Here is a 23,355-nt window from a genome sequence, read left to right as displayed (position 1 = left end):
TCATACAAGTCTCATTTTCTAGTAGAAGTATCATATATTCCTGATATGAAATGGTATGGAATTCACTGTATAGTTCCCATCACAAAGGGTCCTTGAGAGCTTGTAGATAAGGCCTAATGTCCTGTCACAAAGATCTGTAGGATGGAGAAAAAAATTCCTGGGTATGATGAGGTTGCATATGGATGTGTGCATTATTCCCTTGCATTAGCCCCAATTAAAATTTTGATAACTGTTTGATTTTCTCATCTCTTCTGTCCTATGATATGTTGAGACACCATTTAACTTTGTATTCTTATCTGATTTCAGAACTTCGTATGGAATGTGTACTTAAAGTTGCTTTTTAACACCAACTGATATTTCAAGTGCTCAGAGGAAGAATGTCAATTTGGACACAACTGACGAGTAATTGACAGGCATTGTCCCTAAAAGGAAAAAGTAGAAATAGAGTGCATTCAAGTGCATGCAGTGTATCTAAGTTGCAGTAATCTTTTGCTACTAAAGCAGAGAGGTTTCAAGAAAATAAAAGGGCTCTTTGTCATTACTGAGTAATAAGTAAGTAATTGAAAAGATGTGAATACTGGGAAAAGTTGAATCACAAAGTTGTTAGCTTCTCTCAGAGAGGGTGTGGTCTAGACACTTAATTAACCTGGGCAGAATAATCACGGGGTGTATTCAGTTGTGATCACCGTTTCTACCTCTCTAGAGCAAAGGTTTTCGGTGTCAGGGTGAACCTTAGGAGCATTAGATAAGGAAGTACTGTTGCACTGAAACATCACAATCCATAGAAGAAGTTCTTATTTCAGAAACACCATTTTAATTTGCATCAGCAATTCTTTTTGGCCTTGTGTTGATAGCAGTCTTTGTGAAAGACCCTGAGTGACTACCCTTGTAGGCATTTCATGAAGATGGTTGCTTCCAAGCTGGTTGTGCTTATCCTTAAAATGTCACTGTTTTTGAACTGAAAACTGGTGACCTTAGGTTAAATTTCTTTTGCTCAACCTTTGGAGGCCATTGTGAGAGTGTTTGTATCCTTATTTCTGTGTACCTTTTCCTACTTGGAAGGTGATCAGCCCCACACTACCGTAGGTCCTGCTTTCTCAGTCTCTCCAGTGTGTTTTACAAAGTCCTGCCAAGTGTGAGTCCCTCTGATGTGATGGCGCAGGAGATGCATGGGCAACATAATATTTAGACACAGGCCTAGGAAAAGTTGTTTAGTAGGTTGTTCTTTTTTAAGACCGCCCAAGACAGCAACTGTCACTCTGGCATTTGGTATATCTGTATTTCTCTCGTTCGGCTTTCAGCCTGGAAGTCTTTGGCGCAGGATTCGGGTTAAAAACTTTCTTCTGCCTAAGTTGGTAGAAAAGCAGCTGCAGCTGTGTAGAGAATACGCCTTCGTGGAGCTGTATTTTTTCCCCGCTGAGATATCCAGAAGGTTGCAGACCAGTAAGACTTGACCTGACCTGACTCTATCCGCGAACCAGAGGGTTTGGGTGGTAGCTGGGCTGCTCTGTACATAGTGATTCCACCTCAGTGGAAGTGCACTTAAATTCATGATCTGCTGTTGGCCACATGCTTGCCACATGCATTTCAGGATGAGGATCAATTTTTAAAAGGCACTACTGAAAGAAAACAATACTGTCCGTTCTTTTTCTTCCAAAGGTTGGCTGTTAAGAGCATTTTGTTTCTGTTCTTGCTCTTTGATGCAGAACTGCTGTGCATTTGCACAGATTGCACTGAAGGGGTTAGAATCTAAGTTTTAGGTTTCTGTAGGATCAAAATTTATTACAGGCTGATGGGAACTTTTACAGAAATGTGTTCCATTCTGTAATGCTTTGGATTTCTTAACAGATGGCAGGAAACAAAATAGTAACTAGGAGTATCTTGTCCATGAGTGCAAAGTCATTCTGGAGCTTATGCTGCATTGTTACCACTATACTTTCTGTCGATGGGCTTCTGATCAATACTGTAAGGGCACTTAGATGTTGTTTAATGGTATTACTAGCAGAAATTTTCTGTATTTTTCAGCAGAAATTGATTTTCGTGGTTTGAATAAAGTAATTTAAGTAGTTGTATTGGAAAAGCAGTTTTAAAGTCTTATCAATTATTAATTTTCTCTCTGTAGGCCACCTTATGTGTCTGTACTTTGCTGTACTTATACAGGTGGATATAAATTAAAGAATAATTTGTAACATTTCATATTCTGACATGCTGCCTCACTGGCTTTCCTAGTCTGAGTTTTGATTTTTTTAATGTATTGAGTGCTTGGAACTTGATCAGCAACAAAAGAAATGTAGGCAGCTGCTGGGAGAAACATGATGTGATTGATGAGTTCGTCATGTTATACCTGCTCTTTTACCTTTTCTCTTTTTCTGTCTTATTCCCATCCCATTTCCCGCCAGGCTCTGCAGTGGTTTTATACCTGTCACTTCTAAAGCAAGTTAGAAAGACCACTCATAATAAATGACGTTTCTTCAGCTTGTTGCAGAAAGGAAGAAATTGAAGGAAAAGATTTTTTTCTTTTTTGCCCTTTTTCATTTTTTTTTCCACCCAACATTTCAATCGGCAAGTTGTTCCCTTCTTTTTGGCAGTGACTTGAGACTTCAGGGGATTGTCACCAGGGTCTGAACAACTGCAGAATTTAGACTTGGTCTCCTTCCCTTGAGTTTTCTAGATAAGTACAGTCTCACCCTGAATAAGTTTGACTCCTGTCAAAGTTCTTTCTCACAGTCTTTCCCAAAATAAACACTGTTTTTTCACAAAACTTTACTTTGATCCTTTGATCTACGGACTGTCCTTTTTCTTCAGCAGAACCTTTCTATGACAATAATGAAAAGCCTGCATTTCTATGCCAGGTGTAAGGTAAAACAGCTAGACTCATGGCCAGGGAAAGAGAAGTTCTCTGTGTTTCAAACACTGGTTGTTGAGGGGGATCGGATGCTCATGCTGGGTGTCCAGAGCAGGTTATTCCCCACTCCAGAGCTAACGGTGGTCTCCTCTGCGTCTCATCTCAAGGGCAATACTGCAGCATTGGGGACGTCTGGCTCCGCTGTGCCTGGGGCTGTGGCAGGAGTGCTTAGGCAGATGGCTTGAAGGTGACACTTGAAACCTGAAGACAGGTTGGGATGTGCAGAGAAGCTTTCCTGAAAAAATCCCACCAGGGCTTTTCAGTACTCCTCAATTGCTGTGTCTGGCTGGGATTGTGGTCATGTAGCCATTCTCATTATCTCCTTCTGCATTTGAACTCATTGTGTAGGATGAATTTTGGGCAAGTGGCCTTCTCCCACCAAGCTGGGATTGGACTTTTCTTTTCTTGTTGGAGCGGCTAGAGCGAGAAAACAGCTCTGGCACTTCACCTGCAGAAGAGCTGAGCCAGGTAACTTGTATGTTTGGAGAAGGTTTGGTTTTTCCTTTTTCCTTTCCCCTGAAGAAGTAGTATGAAAGTGCAAGAAAAGTGGGCGGGGATAATGAGCCCTGAACTTAATCTGAGATAGTTTGATTAAAGTTGCCCAGGCTTTCCAGGATTTTTTTTTTCCTCAAGGTTATATATTCTTTTTATAAACATGCATTATATGACTAGAGTATTCTGATTTAAAAAAAAAAAAAAAGGCAAGCCAACCATGAACTTTGTGTCAGTTAGAGCTGGAGGGCTGCAGAGAACGAAATTTCTGTTTGGGTTGATGGGAGTAGGAGACGGACCCCAAAGCATGGTTTGTCTGCATTTTTAAATCCTGAACTTGTACATAAAGTAAAAATTTTGAAGCTTTTGGAGGCAAGGATGTTTTGTAATGCATCATGTTGGAGATACTGATATGAAATCCTTTCGGTAGGCTGGCTGGCAGCCCAGCGTGGTGGGGAGCTTGGGATCTGGACAGGCAGTTTCCTGGTCAGTCAGGGACCAAGGATCCCTCCAGACAACATGGTCTGCTGAGGCAATGAGCTGGGCTTCACCAGTCAACTGCTGTGCATGACCTTATGCACGTCTGGTAACAAGGCATATTTCGTACCCCTCTTCATCCTCCTTTACCTCCCAAAGATTAATTCTGAGGAGGACTGGAGGAACCACATGCTTTGCAGTTTGGGGGCTAGTGATTTTTCTTGATTAAACTTCCAGCAGTGTTCTCCTTGTGTTACATTTGGCAAAACTTTATCTCACTTATTTAACTGTGCATGCTCAAAGTACGGGATTGTTTAATGTAACTGTCCCCATGCTTTCAGATGCAGAAACACTGGTGGGAATTAGACCTTTATAACTGGAAGCAACTTTCTGGGTCATCAAATTCTGTGTTCCCAGTATGTGTCAGATTTGCTGCCAGTGGCTCCCAGGAAACCTAATATACAAGGAGAAAAATTCAAATCCTGCTTAATAACTTTGGAGGATTAATTACTGGTACATCTGGGAGGAAAAGAAGCTCTGTGTGACTACGTGTATCTTAAGTCATTATTTCCAACTTTTTACTAGGAATGATTAATTTCATTTCACACCTAAATAACCATTTGTCAGCCTTTACTAGAAATACATTTTTTTTGAGATGCAAGAACCATCTGGTATGTTTGTCATATCAGGAAGGGCATAATACTAAATTATGAGATGCATAATACTAAACACTAAGTCATGGCAAACTTTTATGGAAGTGATTTGGATTCTAGAGTTTTAAAGATGCAATTACGCTTCTTCCTTCTAATGTGAATATCAGTTTAACAAAGGTCTGCATCTTCTAGGAGGAGTGGTCTCTAGAACAAGTATAAAGCTTAAATATGTTTCTTATTCTTCATGTTTCATCTTTTCTTCTGTTGTTCTTCTGGTACCATCACTTCCAGTCTTCATTATTAATCACTAAACAAGAAAAAATCTCTACCTTTTTAGGGTAAGTGAATACTAGAAATACATTTGCTAAAACTGTTGGTACAGCTCTTGGCAAGAGGATATTGAAATGTATTATCTCCCACCTGCAGTCACCAGGGACCTCAGTATGGCTGTACTTCAAGAGCTGGATCTCTATACCATTCAGGCTTTGAAGCTTTGGCGGGGTGGGGGGACACCAATGTCCCCATGCCTTTGTCCTGATCAGCCAGTTGGCTGGGCTGTATTTGAAGAAGAGGTGAAAGGCATGTGGAGGGTACTGGGCTGTGGCAGCACTGAGCTTTTAAAAATTGTCTTGAGTGTGTCTCTAAGGTATTTTGTGTACATGTGCAACTATTGCTCTTTAATCGTCCGTGATTCAATTAAGAATATGTGGGAGAGGAACTGTGATTCCAGGTAAGTTGCACAGCAGTGAACCCAAAGGAAACCTGTGACATAGCACTGTGAATCATCAAGAAGCTGACCAGCACTTAAAAATATATATGTTACATACTAAAGCCCAAGAATTTAAAAAAGATTTTTTAAAAACAAAAATTATTTGAAATAAAGTATTTAAAATATATTTTAAAGTATGAAATTTTTTTAAAAAGGATGATTTGCGTGTATATTTGTTCTCAGGATTAGTTAAGTTTACGTTATATATACTGTCCCCTCTTGCACGATAAAGCAGTTTCTGTGAATTGTAACTGGCACTTTGAAAGTTGTGGCTGATGATGTCTTATGCATTCTTCATTGACAGGTTCCAGTTGCACACTGTTTTGGGCCTCCAGGACATTACAAAAGAAAGTTTTGCACTGTGTGCAGAAAGTCATTAGAGTCACCTGCCTTTCGATGTGAAGGTAACTTAAAAAACCCTACTCGTATAGCCATCTGTGTGTTACCAGTAATGTATACTTTGCTTACATTGCATGCCTTGAGGGTATGTGTGTATGCACACACACACGTGTGTTTGAGAGATTTTTGGGTTGTTTATCATCCACTCATTGATCGTGGAAATATGTACTTCAAATTAAGGAATAATAAGTAAATAACCTTCAGTAAACCACGAACTTTGTCAAACGCTTACACTCTTTCATCTTTCCTCCAGTTTACTTTGAGCAAGTCTGTGGTGTTGATGATGTGCAATGAATCCATGCCCAAGACGTGCAAAGAATGAGAAGATATTGTGACAAAAGAAAGACTTTAGGACAAGAGGAAATGGCCTCAAGTTGCACCAAAGGAGGTTTAGATTGGACATTAGGAAAAATTTCTTTACTGAAAGAGTGGTCAAGCCTTGGAACAGGCTGCCCAGGGAAGTGTTTGAGTCACCATCCCTGGAAGTATTTAAAAGATGTGTAGATGAGGCACTTAGGGGCATGGTTTATTGGTGGTGATGAGTTGATGGTTGGACTCGATGATTTTAGAGGTCTTTTCCCACCTTAATGATTCTATGATTCTCCGGTTGAGGTAATTTATTTCTGTTTCCAGTGAAAGCTTTTGATACAGGGAATCATCAGGTATTTGTGATTCTAAAACCTCCCCCTTTCTACAAAAGAATGGAATATAACTTCTCTGTGTTACTGGTCTCAGATATCTGTGGCTTGTAATGGGTATGAGGTGCCTTCAATGGAAAGATATTTAAAAATATTATTTGTCAAAATAGTACTGCTCTGAGTGTTCTGACATGGATTCTCTGAAAAAACAGTAGTTAAAGAAATCATCCGAACACCAGAACTTTTATTTGAAATACGTGTTGCCATGAGTACTTGACTCGGGGCAAGTCCTTAATTCTCCCTTGTCTCCCCTGTCTTGAATGTCTAGTAGTTGTTCAGTTGATCATGTGAGGTTGAAGAGAATTTAGTATTTTGAAGTAATACTACCTGTGAACTGTTTAAAAAAAAAAGATAGAGTCTACTGAGAAAAGAGCCAATTCTGTAGGGATCTGAGATGCTTTCGAAATTGCTGTTATGCTAAAGAAAATGTCTTATTTAATATGGTCGCCTTTGTGTAGGGGAAACCTTTCTCTTTGATCCGGGCATTTAGACTTATAGCGGTGCAGTGTTTTTATTTCTGCCTTTGTCTGGTGACTTGCATAACGAATCTAAACTATGTTCTGACTAGTGGGAATCTGTTACTTTATGTAGTTACCATGTGAGTTGGATGATTTGGTGGGATGGTCAAAGAGCTACAAATACCACAGAGTCTTTTCTGATGGTCTGTCTTAATAAGCCTCAGAACTTGTGTGGCATGAGATAAACATAGAGAATTTGAAAAGAAGATTTTTCACTAGCCATATCCTCTTAACTCTTGAAAATAGCTTTAGTATAGTGATCTATTTTAGTTAAAGCTTTCTAAATTTTGCTTTCATATTCTTACTCTCTTAATTCTACTGTATTAGCGTTGTACCCCTTGCAAGGGAATATTTAATTTTTCAGACGTTTCCATTTAAGGGTTCTTAAACAAGAAACACATGAAATCTCATGTTATATGTAAGTATGACAAATGCCCGGTTGGGGGCAGATTCCTGAATCTTTGCCATAATTAAGATAGAAAAGAAGGTTAAGATGAAGTTACTTTTTCTAAGCAAATGATTGACATAATTAGATGTACTTTTAAAATAAATAACTTGTTTTGGACTCTTGATACCTTACAATAAAATAAATTTTCTTGAAAGGAAATTGAAAATTTTCAGACAAGTACTAAACGCTGTGGGTGCGTTCTGTTCTCAGAAATGAGCATGCATGTATATTAACCCCCGGTGAGAGAAGTCATACACTTCATTAGCAAAAATTACAATGTTTGGACTCCAAATCATGCTTAGAATTACTCATTGCTTTGGATAGCTATTTTTGCTGTAGAATTCAGTGGTAACAGTTGAATGTGGACTCATGATGGTGAGAGTTGCTTTCCCTTTTCTTTCCAAGAAGAAGGGCTGGAAAGAAAAAAAAGAGGAAAGGGAGTTACCCAAATACCTTTTTAGTGTTGGATCCTTTACAAAAGTTTTGTATTAAGCATCAACCGGGAGCAGCAAATATACTGGGGAGGGAGGCAGTTAACATTTTAAAGGTTATTCTGCCAAATAATGTATTTGAAATTTACCAACTTGTTTTTTTGACAATTATGAAGGAATTCACAGCACTTTCATGACTGGCATGAACAGAAAACCATCATTCTGGTATGAGTTAAAGAATTGTGTAGATCATGGAGGGGCTGATAAAGATGAAAGTTCTTTTTGTAGGCCCTCTGATTTGATTTGATCTTTACATACTAAAAACTTCATCTTTCCTATCAGCTGGATAGCTATGTTAAGGGTTTAACTTCTGTGACACTCCCTCCCTTCATATGCACACATTTTCTTATTAATTCTGGTGTTAGAAGCAGCAGATGTGAATTAAACTAAGGGAGAAAAACCCTTTGTGTTTTTACAAAGTATAGCAAAGGGCAGTGTGTGACTGTGTTAGCAGAATTAACGATGAAAACCCCAACACTTTTGTTAATTCCTTGAAGCCATAATTTGGTCTACAGAAACTTTTACCATTAGTGAAGCATCTAGCTTGCCTGGTAGCTGAATTGGCAAAACTATAAAATCTTCCTTTTATATCTATGAATATGGAGAAATGTAAGTGGAGGAGGGACCGTGTCACACCTCATATGAAAGTTCTTGAGCTCAGTGAAGACACGCAGTATGGAGAGCTGCACGTGAACGCTTGTGGTTGACTTAGTAAGCCCCATTAAAAGAGGTTTTGCTTTGGTGTGGTAGATCATGGTCTTCTGCGGGGTTAGAATAAGACAGTGTTAGTGCTGATTGTCTTTTCTAGAGCCCAGAGAGTGATTTCAAAATAAAGCATTATTCTCTATGTAATCTAATCCTGTTTTCAAGATACTTTCAAAGATAATGTGGCTAACATTTGCAGTTGCAACCTTCCAATCTTCAGGTTACAGTTTTCAGATTTTTGTGATATGCTTGGAGCAATAACCTGTTTGAGCAGAACAGAAAAAAATATTTGCAGAATTTGACGCTTGCCTCTTTCTTTCATTTACTCGATGAAAAATCGGATGCCTTCCCAGAGTACTTGGATACACAAGTCTTTAAAAAGCAGTTAGAGGAGGATCTTTTTCATCCATCTCTGTCTATGAGGTCCATAGAGAACTTTCCTAACTCTTGCAGAATGAAGCTAGATAACTGAGATCTTTTAGTTGTTTGGGTTTTTTTAAATGACTGATCCTTTGCAGCATAGCATTTTAACCGGGGTTTTTTTGTAGATTCCCTTTTCTTTCACATCTGATACTTCAGGTCAGCTTTTAAATAATGAAGGTACTTTATCCAAAACCAAACTTGCCTAAAACTTTATAGGCTTCACTAAAACTTCTTCCAGCTACAGTAAGAAAATGTTAGGCTTACTTAGGAGAGTGCACTGAAAAAAATTATTATTTTCCTTTTCCTGACAATGAAATGGTGATTTACCATATGCAGACACAGCTTGGACAAATCTCTGAGATGAATGTACCAGATTATTCTGGTCAGGTTTAAAATTAAATCCATTGAGTGTCATCTGGCAATGAAGAGGATTTGTTTCCTGAGTAAAACCACACTTTCTGACTGTTGCACTCTCCCTAAGAATGACGTCCTGCCATCATTCTGCATGTTTTGACGTCAGCATGTGTCGTTATCACTTTGCAAACACAAGCGAGTCCGTGCAGGTGCAGGCGTGCCGCGTGGGTGGGTGGCTGATCCGACCTCTGCCGCGTCTCCCGCGGGACCGGGACCGAGACAGGGCTCCTGGCTGCGAGCAGGAGGGGTGCGCTGCTGCCTGGCTGCTGTTTCAGCAGCAGTGCCTCCTCCTTTGCTGGGGCTGGGGACTTGAACACACCTCGCCTCGTTCCTTGTGCTTCTGACAGCTACAGGGATGGAGAGGTGGGCTGTCCAGCAGAAAAGCGTGTGCTGTTTTGAACCCACTCGTGAAGTGCCCGCTTGCTCTGCAGTAGGGTTTGGAAAAGGGGTTGTAAAGGGAATGGAGTATTGCTTCAGGAGGACCGTAACTTTACACTCAAGACTTGGTGGTATTTGGATGCAGAAGGAGAACCTTCTTTCTGTTAATGCTTCTAACATTCAGCTTTTTTTGGATTTGATTAAATCAAAGTAGACTTGAGGCACGATTATATTGGGAGTGGGCAGCTGTTCCTGTGAAACTGTGAGACTGAAGCTGTAATAAGCCAAACAGTTGTTACAAATTTAACTTGCTGTATTGGAGGAAATATGGCAAGCGCTTATGAGCAAAATTAGCTCATCCTTTCCTTATACTTGCTGCATGAGTTTAACACAAAGGAAACGGAGCAACACAGAGAACAATGCTGATAAACTTATTTTATTGCCTATCTTTGCTGAACGGAAAAGAGCATGAAGGAAAGAAAGTATGATGCAAAAAGGTAGTGGAGGAGTATTGGAGGGATGGAGGGAGAGAGGGCGGGAGGGAGGAGCTGCAAAAACCCCACGGTTTCCAGCTTAAAGAAGTTTTCTTGTTTTCGTGCTTTTAGTTTGTGAGCTACATGTGCACACAGACTGTATCCTGTTTGCTTGCAGTGACTGTCGGCAGTGTCACCAGGATGGGCACCAGGACCACGTAAGTGCGGATGCCTCTGCAGCAGAAAGCGGTCACACATTTCCGGTGTGAAAACATGGGCTAGAGGAGGGGGAGGAGTCTTGGCCTTTTCTTTCGCATGCTGTCAGTTATCAAAGCACTTTTGTTGCTTATTGGCAGGCAAAGGAAGCTTCTGGCTTCAGAATGTATTGCAGATAGCGAGATGAATTTAAATTCTAACATACTCATGATGCTTATTGAAGCCATGCTGAAAAGTCTGTGCAATGTATACAACGTCCTAATTAAAAAGGAAAAAAAAAATCAAGCATCTTATCTACAAATTTGCATTGCAGGAGCTGGCATGGAACTCTTTTTTTTCTATATGTTGAGCTGTTCGCTGCATTGTATCTTTGGCAGACATTATCACGTTCCTCAGGTTTGCTGCAGTCTGTCTGAGGCCAGACTGCCCAGCTTCTCACTCTAAAATATATGCATAATACTGACCTTTCAGGATTTTTTTTTTAAAAGAATATTGGTTTTGGTGGACTGTGAAGAAAAAGCACTATGTGATAATTTTTTTGATAGTTTGATAAACTTATTTCGGTGAAATGTAAGTTTGTTCAGGTTCATATTTATAGGGAGAAAATAATTAGTGTCCTCAGAGCTGTTTGAATTGCTGATTTCAAAGTTAGCTTGAAGACGCTTCTGTATCCGTTTCATGTAACGCTAAGTCGTGATGTGTTCCTCCAGGATACTTATCACCACCACTGGAGGGAGGGAAACCTTTCTTCAAGTGCTCGTTGCGAAGTTTGCAAAAAAACCTGTGGCTCTTCTGAGGTGCTCTCTGGCATGAGATGTGAATGGTGTGGCATCCTGGTAGGTTGTGCTGTTGAGTATATTTGTGGGACCACATATATGTATACATATAGATATGCATGTGCTTATTTAAACACATTCTGTAAATATACTTTATATACACTTCATAAGTACATTTCATTTATACACTTTTTTAAATATATATATATTTATGAGTTAGATGGAAAATCTGATTTTTTAAATCCCCCCATTAGTCATTAAAATGAGCAATTCTCAAAATCACAGTTAAACTTTATGTAAATCGAATGGAATTAAGATTTAACAGGGACTAATTATTATAGATTTCTGCTTAGAAGCCTGCAGTTACTTTTCCTGTGTGAAATCAGAATTTCTTTCAAATCACATGAATTCTGCAAGGTCAAAGACTTACCATTCTAATATGTTTATTCCTCTTTCAGTGTAGAATAGTTCTTAACCTGTGTGGTTCGTTTTTTTTTAAGCTGTCAATATTGGTTTCTGTGTTTTTCCATTCACATGACGCATGTTTAATTTCTGTGCAACATGATGGTACCCTTCAATAATCCTTATGAAAGCCACAGCTTTTCACATACTGATACACAGCCTGCTGTGTGAATAACAGTTGGTCGATCCACCTGATGCTACCTCTTATTGAAATATGATGAGAGTACAAAGTAGCACCAGATGGGGTGGGAACTGAGAAGTATATATAATAAATCATTAGTTTGCCACTTAATGCAAGATGAGGTGCTCTGTGTAATAATAATTTAAAATGAAAATCTGAGGTTATTCAGTATTTCAGGTATGATTTGAATAAATTAATTTTTTAAAAAATATTGTGGGGTTTGTATTTTTAATCTGCATAATTTCTGAGGTGGGAGGGGCTGTCTTTGAGAAGAGTCTAACAAATGCAACATGCTATATGGCCGTATATACAAAGGTATTCAGTAATGGCAGAAAATCTCGCACAAATATAAAGGTAGAAACTAGCCAGTCATGTTTTAGACTAAAACTCCAAACAGTGTTATCTCTGAATCTGCAAGTGGGTACAGCTGTGTAAGAGGATATTGCTATTTTCAAGCTATTCAGTATAACCTGCCTACCCTTTCCCACCTCCGCCAGTAAATATCTGTATAGAATGGAAGATCCAGGTTTGAGACCAAAACTTTAAACTTCTCCACATAGCTGTATAAAAACGTTTAGTTTTTTAATAGAGCAGGTTTGTAGTACTTGGAGTTTCTTCACATATTAAGACTACCCATTATTGGTTATATAAAAACTGAATGGAGCAAATGAAAATCTAGGGTGAAAAATGGGTCACTCATTACATGAAAGTGATTTACAAAAGTTCTATGTATGTCCTAGCCTGAGTTTTGCAATTCCAGTGCGTATTTTGTTATAAACAAATTTGCTTTCTTTGTGTCTCACAAAGTTCTTAACTGATCCTTCTATTTATAGGCTCATGCTGCTTGCTACATAATTGTCACACCAGAATGTACTTTTGGAAGATTAAGGAATATGATTCTTCCTCCAAGCTGTGTGCAGTTATATTCTCGCAACTTCAGCAAACTACATTGTTTTCGAATATCAGAAAATTTGCAAACAGAATCAGGTAAAAAACTTTAAAAGTTGAATGTAACTAATTGATGAGCGTGTTTAACCACTGAAGCATACGATTGCTAATTTTCACTGACTTTTGTGACAATACTATAACTTCTTACTATTTCTGGGACAGGATAGAGATTTTTAAATGCAGACTGTGTGCAAAATGCTGAAAATTCTGTTTACTGGTGCAGGGCACTTTGAAAACTGTTCTTTAAATAGTAAGCATGCAGAAAATGAAAACCTAAAATCCAAAAATTTGCTTAGCAGATTAGCGTTACCATTGCTACAAACACTTACTGAAATACATGTTGGTTTATATTTACCATATCATGTATACAGGTATTTTTATTTGCCTCTTTGATTAAGCATTTGCCCTTTTAAGATTCCTGTGCTGAAAGGAAATCATGTATTTAGCAGGGTAATGTTTTGCTGCCATCTAGAGTGTTTGTTTAACAGCTCTTTAGGAACAAGATAATTTTTTTAAGCTGCTGAAGTATTTTCTAATTTATATTTTGATTATCATGTTCTTGTAAAGTGTTTCTTTTGTGCTTGAATACAGTAGGAAAGCAAATAAAAGGTAGGCAAAATATAGGTCGTGGAAGGCTGAATATTTGCAACTGCACTTTTCTCAACCTGACAAGTTGTTCTTGAACTTTCTGCTTTGAGCATGTTGGTTTCGTTTTGGTGAAGGCAGTTGGTTGCTAGCAGGAGCCTATGCAGAAACTAGGAGTCCTGCTACTGCATAAACTGCATGACCCTAAGTCTGCATAACCCAGGTACACTGAAGTGACCTATAAAAGTGTGAAGGGGGAGAGGAGGCATTGTTTTGCTTTTGTTGGTTGGCATGGTTTTTTTCAGTGAGTTATTTTTCTTTTTAATGAATTTGCTTGTTGGTGGGGGAAGGTGAAGTACAGCACCTACTTGAAAGTCATTGCATTTTTAATGCTTCCAACATAAGAAACACCAGGAGTAAACAATCTGGATGAGCTTGCTTTTTCTGGAAGATTCATTATGAACCTTGATTCGGGTCTATTGTTAGGTTATTCTACAAATGTCCCAAAGGCTTAAGTGAAGATAAAGTTGTATTATTATTAACAGAAGTTAATCACAAACCTTTTAAATAGCCTCTTCGAGTGTGACTTTTCTGAGTCAAACTTAGCTAAGTTTGTCTTTTAAACAGTGGTGTGTCCTTTTAATATGTCAGACTTCAACTTTTTCCTTTTTTAATTTTTAAATAGCCTGTAAGTAAAAATTGAAAATGGAGCACCTTGAGTGAAAGAATCCAAGGTTATAATTGCACCTTCTAGTCTCTTTCTTTGTTATTTTACATGATGGAAGAGAAGGTTTTCCATTTCAAGATTTAAACTACATGCTAAGTGTTTGAGTTCATGTTACACATATTCAAGTTTTTTTGAAGTAATAATGTTTTTTGCATTCCTTTAATTAAAATGTGTGTCTTGTACTTTGAATTGAGAGAATGCAGTGTAGATCAGTCATTAGGCTGGTGGTCAGAAACAGACGCATGGGGAAGGGGGAATACTCAGTAACTTAATGTGGACCATTTCCGGTGCTTTAATGTGATATGAAAAAAACCTAACGAAAACCCACCACATTTGGGAAGCCAGAATCTATATTTATAATGCTCAGCCTTGCATATGCCCTGATTAAACTATAGCAACACCCTGAAAAATCTCTTTTCTAACACCGGATCTCTTTTCTGCCAGTCTGTGAGAATTTCTGCTCCTTGGGCTCATCTCCCCATCATGCGGTGGGCAGGGTGGAGGGGCTGCTGACACCCCAGGGAGCAGGAGCCGAGCCGTGGGGACTCTCCCCTTTCCTCCTGCTGCTGGTCCCAGGCATAGCTCTGAACTTGATGGCTGCCCCCAGCACTTAACCTTTTTTCATGGTCAATGGGCCATGGTTGTGGCTCAGCACAAGGCATGGAGAATAATATTTGTGGTGCGGTACCTGCTTTGTAGTTTGTTATGCATAAGGCATTTTGTTCTGTTTTTCCTTAGCTGATGATTGTATGTGACCCTTGTTTTAGCACCTAGGTCCCTAATGTTCAGGTACAAGTCCAGTGCCGTCACGCGTCGCTCCTTGTTACACCGCTCACATCCCATTGAGGTTTACTTTAAGACCTCTTGCTGGAGTTTTGCTGCTCTCAGTCATCTGCTGGACATCAGCTGTCTGTAGGTCCCTGCCAAAGGCACCGAATACCATCGCTATGCAGGTCTTTCCCTCTGCCCTTTCTTAAAGGCAGAGCTGGGAATTGCCTTAAACCGGTTCTCACACCATCCTGCATCGAGGGAGCTCAGTGCACTGGCCTGGTAGTCCTTCTTGTTACCCATGTTCATAGAACCTGCATTTTCTTTCAAAATCCCACCAGCTCCTGGCACGTGGGATGTGTCTAAGATTAAGTTACTAAGATGTGTCACGGGTCCAGCAGCTCCTTGACACTCTTCAGGATGTGTTTGAAGCTCCTCTGACCACAGAGCAGCTTGGGACAGCTCTCCTAGGAGTTGCTGCTGCTTTTCCAGGGGCAGGCGTAGGCTCTGGATGGCAGATCTCATTAAAGATTCAGTGCACGTTAGGGATGTTTCCGGGAAGTGAGGAGCGTTTCAGCTTTGTTGGAGGATAATAAGCACTTCTGTGGGACACGTCATGCAAGCACACTCGTTCAGAAGACCTCACACTGCAGCATGCACAGAGAGTAGGGTGGTCTTCTGTTGCCACAGCTGACGAAGGGCATCGCTCAGAAGATTGTGGAAAGACCAGTCTGCAGTACCAAAGAAGTGTGGTGGTCACCTGGATGAGTTAACTGCTGCAGGCACGGCTCTTTCTAAGCTGGTGGTTGGGAAGTGCCAGATGACTTGTCCTAGACAGAGAATGAGCACATCATCCTTGACCTACTGGGGAGCATTTTTCTGGATTAGCTTTTGCCACTGAGTAAATGCTAAGCTTCATGGTCAACATTCAGTGAACATCTCTGTGCTGAAAGTGGCTTTTCAAAACTCTTGGGCTGCCAGGGGAAGCAATGGTAGAGCAGCTATCTCCCCTTCCTTCAACTGACTCCTGTCTTAGCGTATTTCAAAAGAAGTCATTGAACTTCATTGGAATAGTTTCAAGATGCTGTTAGTGTATATTTCCCTACTATGCAGACTGAGGGAGAAAGAGTAATAAAAGAAAGATGTCAGCTTTTTCCCATCTAAACTTAGAAAAAGGGGAGGGTTGGGAGCAATCAGGCATTCTTTCATTTCTTACTGTTGTATTTACTTTTTCTTTTTTTAATTTGATTTTGTCTGAAGTGAAATTTGAGAAGGCATTCAGCTTCCATTTATTTCAGGGTGTTTCAAGACCATATTGTCTAAATTTCTCTCCCATTTGAAACTTAATCTATTTGTCTGTCAACTATAACAGGGAAGGTATTTCAACCCTTCTTTTATATTTTAAAAACGCCAACACAGAAACATTATTGTTGATCTTTCTTGCAGTCAGTTGAAGCATTACCCAAATACTCAGTAGGTTACCTGATATCCAGTTTAGGACTCCTGCTAAGTACCCTTCTTGACATGCTGTGATTCTGCTTCTTGGAAGGTTTTCCTGCATTAGGATTCTGATTTCCCTAGTATCTCTTTTGCTCTGAAGATCTGTCTTTACCAATTTTATTTTATTTTTTCTCTCTTGTTTTGTGCTTTCATTTCCTGCTTTCTCCCTCAACGGCAGGGCATAGTTTTTATAAAGGTGTTGCCTGGCTTATATCTTTTGGCCTGGCTTATATCTTTTGGGAGCCTCGTCTGCATCCCAGTCAAGACTGACTGGGAAGGGTGAGAGTATGAATACCATTATACAATCAGCACACTGGGTTGGATTATGTTGTCTGCTACTGCTACCCTTAGAGAAGAAAAATTTATCACGTTTGGGTTTGTACCAGTCGTCTTGTATGGATCTGAGTGTCAGGAGTGAGAATACAGTCAGGATGTTACCTTCACAGAAACAAATCTAAATTTTAGTAGCTTTTATTTTAATCTTTTCTAAGTATTTTATGTGTGATTTTACAGGCTGTGTTATTATCTGACACATTAGCTCCTAGCTTTTAGTGAGCGCAGTGAGCTGCTGTCAAAGTCCTCTTCTGGAGTGCAGTAATTTCTTTCTCTTTGGGTGTCAGCAAATCTATTTTTCAGTTATGGAAATTATTTATATAATACCCATACTTCTGACTGGAAAGCTGTTACTGCAATTCCTGGACTGATTTGGTGATTTCAAACTTAATGGAAACTATATATACTTCGGTCATAGGCAAACATCGCAGCTTGAGAAAGGGATGAAATGCAGTAATTGCAATATTAAAGCTAATAGTACAAGGACTTCAGATGTACCTTCACTGTAGTTACATGACAATGCAGGTTTGGTTTTTTAATGCTGTTTTTTTTAGTATGGATTATTATCAGAAAATAGGCAGAAGAAGAAAGAGTGCTTTTCTGACTGGATTCTTTTGTGTTAGCTTCTTTGATGGAAACCATCCTTAAATGACAAACACTTCCCCCCCACCCCCGCTGAGTTCAAATTAACAAGAATCCTTTCTTAAAATGTTTTTATTTTCACAGATGAAGATGATGATGTTGATGGGTCAACACAGGGATCAGCAAAAGATGTCCAAATTTCAACAGATTCAAGTAAGCAGAATTTTAGTAAGTGGTGAATAGTCACCATTCCAGACTTTATTCATGTAGTCTTAACTTGCTTTGCCTCATGAAAAAATATTAAATGGCTATTTTTCTACTGCTAGGTATCAATTTGAGGTCCAAAGTTTTGGTCCAACACATTTATCCAGGGTCTTACAAATATCTCATCACTGCAATCTGTTCATTACCCTGACAAATAGATCATTTCTCTCAACTTGTTAATCAAAGAAGGAAAGCATGGTGTTAACAATCCATAGATAAGGAACCAACTTAAAGGGCAGACAACATGTCTTTTCAAAGCCTTTTTCCTTTAAGATATCTACAACCAAATCTTACTGAAGACACCAGGTGAAATTTTTTTTTCTTTTCTTTTTTTTTTTTTTTTTGCTTGGGCATGTTGCAGTAAAAGTGTATGTATTCCTGTGCATCAGGATTGAGCCAGGCTGGTTGCTTCTTATGCAGTTAAATTCTTATGCATGTGGAGTTTTCGGGGGTTGGTATTAGCCAAACTCTTACTTTTCGGAAGATGAAACCAACCACAATTTAAGGGCATCCCACCCTCTATATCCATATTACTAACTAGAAAAACATGGTACTTGCTACCTAAGGTAGCTGCATGGATTGTTGTAAAAACTGAAACTTCAAATCAATAAATACAATTTTTTTCCTTTTTTGATGTTGTTTCTTTAGCCTAAAGTTTTTACAAAATTAATAGGATAATTGTGCAAATGCTGTTTGGATTTTTAAAAAATCCAGCTTAGTAAATAATTAACTCAGTTATGGAAGTGATCTGAAGCATGCTCTTATTTCACTTATTAAAATTTGAAGCTGGTGTCTCTTAATGACTGTAAGTTATGATCTACCACCATGCTTCCTTATTATGGGACCAGGCTCTGAGTAACTGCAGTTTCACAGAATCATAAAATAGTTTGGGTTGGAAGGGACCTTTAAAGATCATCTAGTCCAACCCCCCCTGCAATGAGCAGGGACACCTTCAACTAGATCAGGTCGCTCAGAGCCCCGTCCAACCTGAACTTGAATGTTTCGAGTTTATCTAAGAAGCTTTCACTTTTTCAGGTGTTTTAAGTGATGTAAGTGGTTGAGTGTCAGGACTTTTATACTTCACCAACTAGGGCTATTTCCCTTACTCATGACTGTCAAAGAGAGCAAATTATGTATCCAGATATTTCAAGTGGATTGGTTGGAAGTACTAGTACAGGACGGTTCAGCTTTAGACAGCCTTCCCCAAAAAAGAAAAAAAGATATGAAAATTGGGGGCAGGATACAAACTCTAATATGTGTTTTGTTCATATACAGTGTCCATCTGTGGACTGGAGAAAGCAGCAGTAGATAGTACATTTCCAAGGCTCATGTAAAGAATCGTTACTTGTGTTTTAAATAGAACAGTGTCATTAAAACAAATTGCTTCCGCTTAATATGTTTTCACAAGACAGAAGTCAATGTAGAGCCCAGTAACTTTGCTATGATTTAGAAAGCTCAATAGGTAGGGAGTGATTCTAATGGCTCTTTAAAACCGAAGCATTCACAAAAAAAAAAGATGAACTGTTTGAAAGCTTTAGCTTAAAGGTGTTAGGGGTCTCCATATCTGGTACCCCAGTAGAGGTGAAGCTGCTGCAGCATCCTGTCCCCTCTGTGGCTGAGCAGGATGAAGGTCTGTTAGTGGGAATGTGTGTGTGCATACGTGTACGTATTCTGATACATATATATTTATATATATATACACATGTGGCTGTGTGCATGTATGTATGTATACATGTATGCACGCATCCTGTCTCCCCCCCTAGGTCTCTCAGTGGGCTGCCAGCCCCCACGGTCTCTCCAGCAGCCATCCTGGACCTCCTGGTCCCTCCAGTAGTCATCTCTGCCAGGTGCCTCACTCAGAGACGCATGCACGCGTGGCTCCCAGGCCACTTACCTTGCACACCAATGAGTCCAGCCTGATGTTTGCTGGTGCTCACACAACAGCTGCCACTCTGGTTGCTGGCACTATGGACACATGGGTCACCGTGACCTGCGGTCCTGCTTCAGTTGCTGCACTCAGGAACCCATATGCACACATGCATGCAGAAGAGTGGAAATCACACCGACAAAAAGAGCTAGAAATAGCATTTAATGAGAAGAAAGGACAGACTGTGCTGATCGGGTGCAGGGCGTGGCCAGGCAGGCGCATCAACCAGCAACCTCTTTACATGTGACCAGCTTCTTTTATGTCCTTATCCCTCTATTTTACCATACTTGTTCCACCCCAAACCTCCTTCCCCTGCCTTTGGTTTCTCCCCTAAACATTCCCTAACAACTCTTGTACAATCCCAGAATGCTCTTCCCATGCATCTCATAGAGCCCCACACCCTGAGTGACCTCCTCAGTCGGTGAAGTGACCCGCAGAGCTTCTCCTGCAGACTCACCTGGTGGGTGCCACTCCCAGCCCATGGGGCTGGTGCCCTTGCGTCAAGGCAGGGCATGGCTTCTCTGATAACTACTCTGACAAAGTTATTGGGGTTCTCCTGCCAGCTTTTGTGCTTCTGTGCCTCTCTGTATGTGGGAAGTCATAACCTAATGAATTAAACATGACAGAGGCATGGTTATAGCATGCTGGACCTCTTCCACTCATCTCTAGATAATACCATTTGTGTAATATGGGTCACGAGTGTGCTGCTCATTAGCTTCTGTGTGTTGACTTTGTACATCTGCCACATCTTTTGGGATGTTACCATGCTCTCCCTCAGGAGTATCTGAACTGTATTATATTCTAGAATATTGTAGCTTTTCTTAATTCCAGGTCTCCATGTTTTACAGATGCATATTTTTAAAAACAGTGAAAACAAGTCAGAACAAATTGAGTAATATTGACTCATAAAGACATGCTTCTCCTTAGGAAGGAAGCCAATAGGAAAGGATGCAAAGTCTGTAGATTAATACTGGAAGAAAATTTGGATTAGTGGTCTGCATTTGCTTTTGTTTCTTTGCTATTGTAATAGGCTGGTTGAGTGAAGTGTAAAAGTTACAAGATTTAAATCTTAATTTTGGGAGCTTTAATGTATTAAGTCAACTATGAAACTTAGCCTACCAAGATACTGAAGCCTAAAGCATAAAATGACCATAAAAACTACCCTACACTTTGAGATGATAGATTTAATAGACTTGCAGATGAGGTTTGGAAAAGGACTATAAATCCTTGTGCCCGAGAACATGACCCAGCTTCTTATGGCTTGTCTACACAGCGAACAATTAACTTGAGGAGAACTGAATGTTACAGGGATAGTAGGATAAAAATATGTGGATGCCTTTATTAGTGTAGTTAGTTGTATTGCCTGGGGAAGAAGTTGAGCCCCAAAATCCATTTTCGTAATAAAATAATGCTTGGTCATTCTGGGAATATATAACCCTGTCCTTTCTGAGATGTGATGTTGAGCTAGGTTTCAGCCAGCACAGATTATTCTTGTTTTCCTAGAGACAGAATTCACTGGTCTCAGCTAAGATGTAACCACAGATATTATCTGTCAAGCTTGAGAAGTCAAAGGCAAACTTTCGAAAATCATTGCTATTATTTCATGGTTATATGAAGACTTAGTGGGGGGGGAAATGAAAAAAGTTGGTTTGTTGTATATATGCAACAAATGAATCCCAGAGGACCTATCTCAGTAATTCCTGAAATAAAAAATGAGTTATTAAGAGCTCTTACTTGTGTGTCAATCTGCAGGCATCTGGGAACATGAAAAGACATTAGATTCTTCCGGAATTGCTTGCCAGGAATCAATAAAAGCTGAGGGTATTTGACTACTGTACTGCTAGTGAGCCCTAGGCAGCTTTTATTTATTTTAAAGCTTAGCCATCATAGATGGTGGTTGAGGGATGTTGCTTCTCCATGTCCTCAACTCCTTTCCTCGCAAAAGCTTCTGTTCAGTGGTACTTCAAGAGATACTCACTCACAAATTGAATTGCTGTACCTGGTGTCATTCCGAAAACGTTTTTTCTGCCAAGACAGTTTGCTTCACCTGCATTTGAAGATATTTTGAAAAAGGATTATGCTCAACTGTGTTGAATGAACTAGTGGCTTAAGTGCTAGAAGAGGTTGTATATTTCCTTTTCTTGGCTGAATTGCCTGTAACTACTGGGAAAAGAAAAATGGGTGTTCTGAAAAATCACGTTACTTTTCTTTTGCTTCACTTTCTCCATTATGCGTATCTTCCTTTCCTCTCCTTCCCTCAACGCCCTTCATCTGCCTTTTCTGACACTTGATATTGCCCACTATTGTTCTCACTTCTCACCAAGTTGTGTTTTGTGCTCTTGCCCAGCTTGTCTCTCCCAGTTCCCCTCTGTCCCCAAGCACAACATTTACTCCCCAGTGTTGCTTCCCCTTCGGCTTGGTTCCCTTTCAGTCTGCCTGTGCCTCTCTTGTTCCCTGAATCCCTTCCCCCCTCATCCTTGATACCACTTGGTAGTCAAAACGTTGGCTGCTCTAGATGTCTATTTCAGGGAAGGCAAGCACTTCTTCGTAACTACTTCCTGAAAATGTAAAGAGATTTTATGGAAAATCTCTTCAAGGAGCAAGTCTGAAAAAATCTTCCTGTACTTCTGTAGCATCATTGCCAGAAGGCTATGGAGAGATATTTGCAAATGTTACTAGCTAGTGTTAATTTATTCCCTGCCTTAGGGGTCCTTATGACAAGGCTTATCAGATTAAAAATTTAACTGTAGATACTTAAGAATGACATGGAGATCCGTGGTGGGGTTTTTTCTGTGATTATTCATTCTCTTTGCTTTAACATCCTGCTAGTCTTGATGTTTGGGTACAGTTTCTCCAAAGCAGCCCAGTGGAAATGTGTACAGACACATATCTGGAGGTGTACTGAGCGCTCAACAGACTTTCTGGCCGTGTGTGTGTGTGCAACCCATTTGTTAGACAGGGATGCGTGAAGAGCGAAGGGCACGGCCCTGACCTGGGAGTCTCTCTGCCCCGTGAGTGTCTCTCAGCACTCACTGGCTGCGTGTGAACTGTCCGCTTCAGCATGTGCCCATCTTCCTCACGACAAAATGCAGCCGTCGAGAGAAAACCCTCTCTGAAGGATGTTTTAGAGGAATCTGACTAGGAGAGAAATGGGGGCTGCGGTGCTGTCAGCAAACATACTTTTCACAGAATGTCCTTCCACGGCCCCTCTTTTGCCAGGCAGTGCTCTGCTCAGATAGCTGTACACCTGCCAAGTAAGGGAGATAAAATGTTCTTGTATTAGATAGACCCAAGTCATTGGCTTAGTGCTTGCTTATGTCTTGTCCCAAACCTGCTGACAGTGTGGAGACCTTCACTGTAATCCTACAAGCACGAACAAACTGTTTTCAGGAAGAAGCAAAGACAGCATGTGTGGATTCGAGGGATTTTTCCTCTAAAGATACTTAGGAAAGCGTTCAGCCTTCATAAAAAGGATCATTGTACGCTGCTAAAACCACTTACAGATAACTAAGCATGTCGTATGTTCCTCTGAAACATCATTTAAATGGATTTGGAGCCCTAAAGCTAGATGGAGAAGCAGGTAAAACCAGATCAAGTGGTGATACGTATGGCAGATGCTGGGAGAAGTTCTAAAAACCACCCTGGAGGAGAAGGGTGAATAGGTGGCTACCAGTATGGGAGGATGGCTATTAACACAGTGCTTCAAAACTGTCTTGAAACTAGGGGGATTTGAGCTGCTCATGAAAAAAAGTTCAGAAAAGTGACACACCTGCAAATGGCTCTCCTGGAAAAGGAACAGCTGGAGAAAGGAAGAATTTGGGATTCTGAAAGACTCTCTTCAAA

The 23,355-nt window shown here is 40.0% G+C and overlaps 1 protein-coding gene across 8 annotated transcripts in view; it reads left to right on the top strand.

Annotated features, from left to right (window-relative positions):
* DGKQ (diacylglycerol kinase theta) overlaps window positions 1-23,355 on the top strand; it is a 99,043-nt gene that overhangs the window by 29,932 nt on the left and 45,756 nt on the right. For 6 of the 8 annotated variants that reach the window (XR_012670896.1, XR_012670897.1, XR_012670895.1 and 3 more), the window contains exons 3-7: window positions 5,601-5,700; window positions 10,376-10,461; window positions 11,170-11,295; window positions 12,712-12,865; window positions 17,466-17,549. Coding sequence is in view for 5 of the 8 variants with exons in the window: in XM_075136872.1 (XP_074992973.1) it covers window positions 5,601-5,700; window positions 10,376-10,461; window positions 11,170-11,295; window positions 12,712-12,865; window positions 17,466-17,549 (550 nt within the window). In the remaining 3 variants the exon portion in view is untranslated. The remainder of the gene's footprint in view (window positions 1-5,600; window positions 5,701-10,375; window positions 10,462-11,169; window positions 11,296-12,711; window positions 12,866-17,465; window positions 17,550-23,355) is intronic. The other 2 variants (XM_075136867.1, XM_075136871.1) reach the window with 2 other exon arrangements.

This window comes from Calonectris borealis, chromosome Z (genome assembly GCF_964195595.1).
Source record: "Calonectris borealis chromosome Z, bCalBor7.hap1.2, whole genome shotgun sequence".
In the NCBI taxonomy this organism is placed as follows: domain Eukaryota; kingdom Metazoa; phylum Chordata; class Aves; order Procellariiformes; family Procellariidae; genus Calonectris; species Calonectris borealis.
This window is presented reverse-complemented; position numbering and strand designations above follow the sequence as displayed.